Genomic DNA, 10184 nt, shown 5'->3' on the forward strand with positions numbered 1-10184 from the left:
TTGGCCCCAGGGCCTTGACTTTGACACCTGTGAGTTAAAGACATGATGACCAGGTGGCCTATAGCACTGCTTTTATTTTGACGGGCACTCTCACAGGTGTAAACACAGAAGTGGAATTCATTGAGGAAAAACAAGTAGAAATGCCACAATTAAGGTTTAAAAAAATACAGCCATGTTTTTGTTGAGCCCACAGAATCATTATTGTACTGTTTTCCCCAAAAGGCACATATTTTGACATATTTTTCAAAACAAGACTATGTGGAAACTATGTTGTTGTCTTTGTTTTCCACTTCATGTCGTTATTGTAACGGCGAACTGGAGGTAGGAATCATAATCCTGGACTCCATGCTGTTGACGAGAGGCACTGCAAATAAAAAAACACACACAATATCCAAGCCAACAGGTAAGCAGAGCTGCCGTCAGTGGCTAATAAACGGCACACAATGCTCGGGAAAGTCGGAGATCAATATGTGGAATTTGGGCAAGAGACTATTTTGATTCGGCAGTTTGCTGAGGAAGTGATGAATCCATGCGGGAAAATGCAAGTAATCACTCGACTGTTTAGATTAATTAATATATAAATAAATACATAATTAAAATATAGCTAAAATGGATAATAAATCAATAAACAGACAAACATAAATAAATACATATATACATAAATAGATATACATAGATAACTAAATAGATTAAAAACATAAAAAATAAATACGTAAATAAATTAAGATATTAATTAATAAACACATTAAATATATAAATAAACAATTAACTGCTTAATAATCATAATACAGTAATAATAATAATAATAATAATAATAATAATAATAATAATAATTCATTTCATTTATAAGCGCCTTTCAAAACTCTGAAGGTCACTTTACAGTCACAGAATAAGTTTTTCTGTGGGTGAGCAGCGGCAGCCACACGCGCCAGCGTTCACTCAACCCGGAAGTAACTCAAATAGATACAAACCTAGCTAGCTGGCTAATAGGTAGATAATAATAATAATAATAATAATAATAATAATAATAATATGTAACTCAAATAGATAGAAAGCTAGCTAGCTAAGAGATAGCTAGATGGCTAGCTAGATAGCTAGCTAATAGGTATAACCAATAAACACATGCAATAAATAAATACATAAAAATGAATACATCATCAATTAACTACATAAGTAAATAACTACTTAACCAAATAACTACATATATAAATAAATAAGTAAATTAAAAAAACAAATACATAAATAAACATGTAAACAAATAAATTAATTAAAAACAGATTTAATAAATAAATAAATAAATAAGCAATTAACTACATAAGTAAATAAATAAGTAAGTAAATAAATATATATAAATGGATTAAGAAACAAATAAATACATACATAACTAATAAATAAATAAATAAATAAATAACATGATTCTCGATATGTAGTCGTGGTAACGGAAGGTTGCATTGGGCCCCCATTGGGGAATATTCAAAACTTTGGGTAACAATGCTTCGCGCTAGAATCATTTTAGCATTTTGAAGATGCATGTCAGTCTTACCGGTGTAGTAAACGTTAGCATCCCATCCCTCCTTGCGCCATGCAGAGTTCCTAGTTTCATCTCGACACTGAAGGCTTTCATAAGCTGTGACGTGAGCAGAAGATAATCATTTTTTTTAAAGTGACGTTTTGAGTCATGCTAACCGTCATCGAACTTGACAAGTTAGCTAGTTTGGGGCATTGTACTTCGCGCCCCACTTTTATTGTGGAAAAGCCTGTACGTCCCAAATGATAAAATATTTTACCATACCAGACAAAAGGCAAATTGGCATTTTTGTGTTTATTATGTTTTTTTTTAAAGTCATGATAAGTGCTTTGCACGCTGGGTCTGAGAGGACAGTCATTTCATCAGTGCTGTATGTCATGCATATTAGCATATTTGACAAGAAAGCTGACTTTGACTTTGAACACAGCCTCAGGCTTCCTTTCGCATAGTCGTCCACTCACCCCACAAATGATGGACGACGTACAAGTCGCCGACCTGCGAGAAGAAACCACCCACGGCCTCGTTGTTCTGCTGCCGGTGTTTGATGGCCCTGGCCCTGGTCACCAGACAAATGAAGGTCAAATGGTGGCCATGGTGGGCTATTTTTTTGCTCATATCTCAGGGAGAGAGGGGGAAGGGGAGAGGGGGGCTTACCAATGGTTGCCCCATTCAATCATGGTCCCTGGCTTGAAGCAGAAACAAGCATAAAAAAGCAAGATATTAATCATAATAATAATAATACATTTGATTTCTCACTCCGACTCTCACTGCGACTCTCACTGCGACTCTCACTGCGACTCTCACTCCGATAATAATAATAGGTCACTTCACAGTTAAAGAACAAGTGTGCTAGCTAGCTAGATAGCTAATAGATAGCTAGCTCGATGTCAAATTGGAGTAACTTTCTTGAAAGTCACTGCAATGGCAATTTCAAGACCCCCCCATTTTCAAAATGGGACTACTCAGACTGAAACGACATACAATTTTTTTTTTTTTTTTTTTTTACCCCCCACAGGGACAAAAGCTACCTTGAGGGAGTAGCTCCTCATTTCATAGATGTTTGGTCCTGGTCTCGGAAGGGGTTCATTCCAAAAACTGAACTCCAACAGGAGTTGATTCCTCCTGGAATGCAGCATTTTTGCTCGCTCTTTGCGGGATTCCAAATATTCCTGCCGATAAACAGGGGGCGGGCGTGTTGTCATGGCGACAGGCAAACACGGCGCAGTTATCATTGATTGTCATCACTTTTTTTTTTATTTTATTTTATCATCGCCGTGGTTTTTACCTTGTTGACTTTGAGCTTGTTGAGGCATTCGGTCAAGGCAGGGTAGCCCCCCCTGTAACGCCACAGGTGCACTGCGCACAAGCCAGGAAGAAACAATTTCAGCCAGCGATGCAACAAACACTCACGACAAAAATATGATACTGCTCACAAATGTCTTCAAATATTTGCCCGAAAAAAAGAAAACAAAATACTTGATTGCACTTCAATCATAAAAAGGCAATAATGAGGTCAAAGGGGAAGTTGTTCTGTACCTGCTTGATCCTGCTCACCATACCAAGTGTTCCAGCTTCCCACCACCTCGCACGGATAATCAGCATCGTGATGGAGCCTTTTTTGCACCTCAGCTCTAAAGAAAAAAGTAAAATAAAATTACATTAAATAATGTATTAAATAATGTATTAAAATTAAAATTAAATACAATTACATTAAATACAAATAAAAAACATAAATACAAAACAAAACAAAAAAAATGAAAAAAATAAAAATAAAAAAAAAATAAAAAAATAAAAATAAAAGAAAAATAAAAGGGGACAAAACAAAATAAATAAATAATTAAAAAAAAAATAAAAATACAAATACAAATACAAATAAAATAAAAATAAAAGAAAAATAAAAGGGGACAAAACAAAATAAATAAATAATTAAAAAAAATAAACATACAAATAAAAATACAAATAAAAATACAAATACAAATTAAAATAAAAATAAAAAAGTAAAAAATAAAAATAAAAATAAAAGAAAAATAAAAGGGGACAAAATAAATAAATAAAAAATAAATTAAAAAAAGAAATAAAAATAAAAATAATCCACACACCACCTCAGATACAAAGAAGAAAATGTCATGACTCACTCCAAGTTGTTGTAAGCTTCCAGGCACTCCGGTTTCACGTTGTGAACTGAAAAGTACATTTAAACAATGTGAATTTAGAAGAACTTAGCCATAGTGTTCCATAAACAGTGGAGCAACAAATGTAGCCAGCAAATATAACATTACTCATATGCACATATTCTTTATCCTCGCGGAAAAACAACAAATATTTCTGTTGGTTGTCCTGCAACACTGAAATTGCTCCATTGCTTTTCAGCGTCACTCGAGCGGCTGTTGGTGAAGGCGCGCCAACCTACATTGGATTTTGTACAGGTTGGTGGTCTCCCGCTTGGAGAGAAGGTTGGAGTGGGCGTCTTTCCTGGAGTCTACTTTGTGTACTGACGGGGAGGCGGAACGGAACCAGCGTCCGATGACGCTCCCTGAAAACTTCCTATGTGGCCCAACAGCATGGGGAAAAAAAACATTTGGATTTTTATTTTCGCATTGGGGAACACAGTCATTGAATAAATGCATAAATGAATAAATAAATAAAAATAAACGTTTTATACTATCTAAAATACCCAAAACATGCAGTGATATTTTTATTCAAAAGCATACATGTTTGCAATCGATTAAAGAATTTATTCCGTGTCATTTTGAGGCATCTGGACTGCAATATAGCGTCCCAGAAAAGAGGCAGAAAATGGCGACCTCTTGTAGACATGACAGTGTATTGCGTTTCCACAAGCTGATAAATTCCTTATATGGAGTTTGGAAGCCCTCTTCTGGCGCAACATGAGGTTTTCAGACCAAACAAGCATTGACGTGATGGAAGGACTGCTACGATGTGTCCTTTTTTTGGCCAAGGAGCGTTCCTTCAGTGACGTCACGTACGGACTCGTCACAACTCAAAAACAAGACTTCCGGAATATTCAGCACGAGTCTTAAAATGTAAAATATAGCTATATGCGGTGGAATCTTTGTCAAATACGCTCAGTAGAAGTCATTTGAAGCCATTTTACAAATTACGGACACAACTTGTCCGAAGACGTCGGTTGTCCTTTAAAGATAATCCACTTACTAACAAATACTCAAGTCAAAAAATAAAAATCACTCCATACACTGCCTGACTCACCTGAGCTAACTTTCAAGCTTATAATATTGTCCCATTCGCCTCCTCTTCTGGAATGTTCTTTGGGTTCTTCATATTGTAAAAAAAAGTATAAACATTTCACAGCCACGACACTACCAAAGCCAATGAGGGCTGGTGGGGGCAACGTTTTCCTTTGCGTTTCACTTTACGAAAAGCGCCGCAAAGCATGTTGGGAAGAGCGTCACCTTCACATTCTCGATTGAGACCCGGTTAAAACAATAACAGAAATTCAACTCGCCAATTAATTGTGGACAATAATTCGTAATATCTTCCGTTTGGCGCTAGTGCAATATCTCGATCCTAATACAAAAGTAAATAAAATTAAAAAGAAACATGTAGCATAATTTGTGAAGCGAACAGAGAAGCGGTCAGCTGCTTTGACAGGACAAAGTTCGCAAGTCCAGCCTAATAATGACATCGAGTTTTCTCTGTCTCTCGAAAAACAAAAACCAACACCCCCCCTTTACGACATACAGTACGATGTATCGTACATTACGAAAACTAATTTTTTTGTCCCTCTCTCTAATCAAACGGCAACTGTGAAATAAAAATGACGAGTTGACTTCGGAACCGTGAAGCTCACCTGCCCACGTGACTCCCAGCAGCGTAGCGGCACAACCACAGACGTCCACGGGACCGAACCGAGACTGTCGCCGCCATTACGAGGATCCCGTCCAAATTTTATTTTATATGATTATTTTATTTTATTTTTTGGGCGTTGCAAGTGCCACACAGGACGAGAAGAGTTTTGGTTAATGTTTAGTTTTGTTATCAGCCGTAAGGCTGGGAGATGTGGGCGTGGCGGTAGTGGGCGTCACGTGACGTGGCTTCGGCCAGTCACAATCGAGCAATCGATGGCCGGTCGATAGGACCTAAAATCAAAGTTGAATAACAAATAATAATAATAATAATAATAAATTTCATTTCTAAGCGCCTTTCAAAAGTCTCATGGTCACTTTACAGTCACAGGATACATTTTTTTTCTGTGGGTGAGAAGCGGCAGCCACATGCGCCAGCGTTCACTCAACATGGAAGTAACTGAAAGCTAGCTAGCTAGCCAATAGATAGCTAAATAGCGAATAGATAACCAGCTAGATAGCCATATAGTTCATCGATAGCTAGATAGCCAGCCAGCTAGATAGCAAATAGCTAGCTAGCTAAATAAATCAAGAAATATTCAGACAAAATGCAGATTTTTTTCCTCCTTTAAATCTCCTTTCCAAGAGCGTTGAAAAAGAAGAAAAGAGACTTTCGGAGAGATCGGTATTTCTTTATTGGAAAGAAAGAGAGAGAAGCATACCCAAAAGTAAGTTCATGATGATTATTATTATTGTTATTATTAGTCGTAGTAGGAGTAGTAGCAGTAGCAGTACAATACAATACAATACAAATTGATTTATATCGCGCTTTAACAACAGCTGAAGCTGTTATTATAATTATTGATATTATTATTATTAATATTGGAGTGGATTGGATGTACCTTTATTCGTCTCGCAGTGGAGACATTTACACTTCACAGCAGCAAAGTTATGAAAGGAAGAGGAAAGCAAAGAAAGAAGTAGAAAAACTAAATACAGGAGCTGCTGGAAAGGCAGCCACACTCGCGGCGCCATCTTGAAGTAAAAAACAACAAAAAAACTAATTATTGTTATGATTATTATTATTATTGTTGCTGTTGCTGCAAGGTGTCCTTGAGAGTTTTGAAAGGCTGACATAATAATTAATAATAGTAATAATAATAATAATAATAATAATAATAATAATAATAATAAAACAATCAAATAGTAAAATCCTTCTCAGAGAATGATACATACAACAACATTAATAATAATAATAGCAATAATAATAAGAATAATAGCAATAATTTAATAATAATATTAATAATACATTTCATTCATAAGGGCCTTTCAAAATTCTCAAGGACACTTTATAGTTACAGGATATTTTTTCTGCAGGTGAGCAGCGGCAGCCACACGCGCCGGCGTTCACTCAACCCAGAAGTAACATAAAGTATGTAGAGTAAAACAAATAAAAAATACACCATAATCATCATAAAAACTGGTATATCTTAATTTTTGAGCCAGTGCAAGTCGCAGATGATGAACTTTGGCACTTGTTGGCCTCCGTTCATCTTCATCACACATTTTCTTTTGTTGTTAACTCATTCACTGCCAGACGTGCAAAAAAATGTGTCTACTCCTGTGCCAGGGTTTTTGTCATTGTCACTCGAATTCTAGGACCCACAGAATATTGAGTTTTAGGACTACATAAAAATTCTATGTAGCGTTAGAAACCTTTTCTTTATATTCTATTTTCTTTCATCAGAAAATTCATTCCTAAGTTATACGGGTCTGGAGTTATATAAGCTTGAAATGGGGGCACATGTACACAATACAATAAAATACAAATTAGCGCTTTAACAACAGCTGAAACTGTAACAAAGCACTAATAAGAGAAAAAAGGGAAATATCGCTCCCTTGTCGACATGAAAAACATTGCCAGAAGCCATGGTCAGCACTTTATAGGCACCCAAGCATTAAAAAAACTAAACCTGAACAAATTCCGGAATGGCGCTCTGGCATATTTTCAATTCCCGAATAAATTTGTGGATGGCAGTGAATGAGTCAAATTGTAAACTGGTTACGACTACCGATGTGGAATAAAAAAACTTATTCTGCATCATGTTTGCACACGTGTGCCGTCAAGCTGGACTTCTTATCATAGCTTTGATCGCAAAGTGAGCAAGTAAAAGGTTTTTCTCCGGGGGTGCGTTCACGTGTGCGCAACCAAGTGTGCCCTTTGAGACAACATCTTATCACAAATGGTACAACCAAAGGGTTTTTCTTCTGTGTGTGCCACTGTGTGTGCAGACAAGACCGTCAAACGGAACAACGGAAAGGTGTTTCCTCCTACGTGAATTCTCATGTGCAAGCCCCGATATAACATTCTTTCATCTTTCACCACAAACTGAGCAACAGAAGGGTTTTTCCTCCTGCGTGTGTCCGTACGTGTATTTCTCAAATTGGTAAATCATTCGCCATCGTCTGAGCAGCTAACGGGGTTTTTCTCCAGTGTGCGATCTCATGTGCAGCTTCAAACTGTGCCGGTACGGATAACTCACGCCGCAAACGGAGCAAGTGAAGAGTTTCCCTCCCGTGTGCGTCTGCATGTGTCGAGTTAACGTATAATTGTACGTGAAGCTTGCGCCGCACTCTGAGCAGATGAAAGGTTTCTCCCCCGTATGCGTTGCCGTGTGGCCAATCAACGAGACTTTGCGAGCAAATTTCTCACCGCAAACCGAGCAACTAAAAGGTTTCTCCCCCGTGTGTATCCTCATGTGTACGTTCATGTTTTGTTTTCGGGTAAAACTTTCAGCGCACACCGAGCAGGTATAGCGTTTTGGGCCGACATCCGTTTTCTGCCGTTCGGCGCTTGCCAAGACTCTGTCGTCGCTTTCGCCGTCGGCGTCGCTCGTTAACGGTTCTGCCGAGACCTGTTCTGTTGATGGTTCTCCACTGGACTGCGACCACTCGGGTGGCTCGGGTGACTGGTCGTGGTCCTCTTCGACCTTGACGACGACGATGGTCAGTGGCAACTTGCTGATGTCCACCTCCTCCTCTTCCTGCTTGACGTCGGGGCCGTGTGCATCCTCGTTGTCCTCCAGAAGTGCGACTGCGAGGAACAGGCGATAGATATCAAAACCCTTTGTTACTCTTGTTTGAGTTGTTTTTATGAATCATATCTAAATAAATACATCGACCTTATCTGTGCTTTTTAAAATTAGAATCCATTTGCATCATCATTAAAGATTGTAAATAGTGAAGGTCAATAGTGTAAATAGTGGGGTCAAAGAACTGAAATGACTGTTTTTATATTTCTATCTACCCATCTATTTACCTATCTAGCTAGGTAAGTATCTATCGATCTATCTATATCTCGGTAGCTAGCTATCTAGATCACTAGCTAACTAGCTATCTGGGTAGCTAGCTAGCTATCTGCCTATCAATTTGTCTATCTAGCTATCTATCTGTCCATCTATCTATCTATCTATCTATCTATCTATCTATCTATCTATCTATCTATCTATCTATCTATCTATCTATCTATCTATCTATCTATCAATCTATCTGTCTGTCTATCCATCTAGGGGGCTATCTTTCTATCTACCTATATACCTACCCATCTAATCTTTTTTCTCCTTTTTTTCATGAGCACACCTCCAAATATTTCAGACACCTGTGCAATAATTGTGCTATGGCCCCATCTGTTGCTTTTCATCGCGTGTGGGCAGGCATTTAAGGGGATGAAATATGAAATAAAGTCTTGGTCGATATTTTCACCACCGTTAATCATCTGAAATGGAAACACACCTTGGACGTGCCCCATTGTCGCGTCTGGTCGTTGTCCTCGATCCTCCGCTTTCGTTTGGCAAAAGAGTCCCTCGTGAGACGTCATAGATCCTTCAAATATTATCTCGATGTCGTCGGTGGACGTAATCTGATATTTGTTCACCAACACGTACGATATTTGATGCTTCTCACAGTTTAATTTGAACCCAGTCGCACTTTTAATGGTGCCGCTTCGAAAATAAAAATACTTCCGCTTTTTTTTTCTTCTTCGGTGGTCTTTCATGGCTGCGAGGCCGCCATCTTGTGGCGGTAAAGTAAACAAAAGAACGAGCGAAACAGAGTTCAAAATGACGGAAAATGAAAAATGTTACAAAAACGGCACAAAAAAAAATTATTTGAAAGATATAGAGCAAAACACTGGTTTAATTTGATGGAACGTGGATTCATCTTTTGTACAATTCCACCGAATCAAGTCATCAAGTGCGTTGACTGGTTTACGTCCAAACCTTGGACGCGAGTTTTGGGCCAAACGTCGCACGGTTGTCGTTGTCGCTCTTTGTCCTCCCTGACGCGACAAAGTTGCTCCTTGTACGATGCAATTGCGCTTTCAAAAAGGCCGAAGATGTCTTCGGCGGCCAAAATTAGTCGCTTTCTCACCAACTCATTCGCAATTTCATGTCGATCGTCCCGCGGTTGGACATAAGGTGGCAGCCATCTTCGCAAAGCACAAAGTAAAGGATGCGAAATGTTATTTACCTTTTTATAAAACCTCAAGTTTGAGTTTACAAAAACATTTTACCGTTTTAAGGGCCGTTAAATGGAGTCACTGGCTTTATATTGTTCTCATAATTAAGTCTTGTTTATCTGGAGGGATATTAAACGTCACCAAATGGATCAGTTAGTCCTCAATTTCGTTCCCTGGATTGTTGTTGTTGCTTATATTCACACAGTAAACCCAGAATATCCTCAATTCACATCCATTTGGTGTTCTAGAGCACTTTAAAACAACCCCCCACAAAAGTGCTGTAGAAAGAACAAAAAAAGTCATCCAATAACAATAA

The 10184-nt window shown here is 38.0% G+C and overlaps 2 protein-coding genes across 3 annotated transcripts; both read right to left on the minus strand.

Annotated features, from left to right (window-relative positions):
• Positions 1-54: 54 nt before the first annotated feature.
• On the minus strand, positions 55-5538 carry nipsnap1 (nipsnap homolog 1 (C. elegans)). 2 transcript variants are annotated; one of them, XM_088993458.1, is made up of 10 exons: positions 5358-5538; positions 3939-4072; positions 3664-3709; positions 3065-3159; positions 2814-2884; positions 2557-2697; positions 2183-2214; positions 1990-2078; positions 1544-1627; positions 55-364 (listed from the first exon to the last, which is right to left on the minus strand). In XM_088993458.1, exons 1-10 carry the CDS (start codon positions 5432-5434, stop codon positions 300-302), a joined length of 834 nt encoding a protein of 277 aa, XP_088849584.1. In that variant the 5' UTR covers positions 5435-5538; the 3' UTR covers positions 55-299. The 2 variants fall into 2 exon arrangements, with proteins under 2 accessions (XP_088849584.1, XP_088849583.1); XM_088993457.1 differs by having other exon boundaries at positions 1990-2084.
• Positions 5539-6767: 1229 nt separating this feature from the next.
• LOC148898654 (uncharacterized) lies at positions 6768-9815 on the minus strand. Its single transcript, XM_088993467.1, has 2 exons — positions 9145-9815; positions 6768-8446 (listed from the first exon to the last, which is right to left on the minus strand). The coding sequence occupies exons 1-2, from the start codon at positions 9404-9406 to the stop codon at positions 7827-7829; spliced, it is 882 nt and encodes a 293-aa protein (XP_088849593.1). The 5' UTR covers positions 9407-9815; the 3' UTR covers positions 6768-7826.
• Between the last annotated feature and the right edge of the window lie 369 nt (positions 9816-10184).

The sequence above is a fragment of the Hippocampus bargibanti genome, linkage group LG04 (assembly GCF_051943395.1).
Source record: "Hippocampus bargibanti isolate YZ-2025 linkage group LG04, ASM5194339v1, whole genome shotgun sequence".
Classification (NCBI taxonomy): Eukaryota; Metazoa; Chordata; class Actinopteri; order Syngnathiformes; family Syngnathidae; genus Hippocampus; species Hippocampus bargibanti.

Coding starts and splice junctions, on each gene's coding strand:
- nipsnap1 (XM_088993457.1), bottom strand. CDS start 5,434: ATGGCGGCGACAGTCTCGGTTCGGTCCCGTGGACGTCTGTGGTTGTGC. Junction 4,073..5,357: donor GCTGGGAGTCACGTGGGCAG/GTGAGCTTCACG, acceptor TGGGCCACATAG/GAAGTTTTCAGGGAGCGTCA. Junction 2,215..2,556: donor TGAGGAGCTACTCCCTCAAG/GTAGCTTTTGTC, acceptor TTCTGCTTCAAG/CCAGGGACCATGATTGAATG.
- LOC148898654 (XM_088993467.1), bottom strand. CDS start 9,406: ATGAAAGACCACCGAAGAAGAAAAAAAAAGCGGAAGTATTTTTATTTT. Junction 8,447..9,144: donor GACAATGGGGCACGTCCAAG/GTGTGTTTCCAT, acceptor TGTTCCTCGCAG/TCGCACTTCTGGAGGACAAC.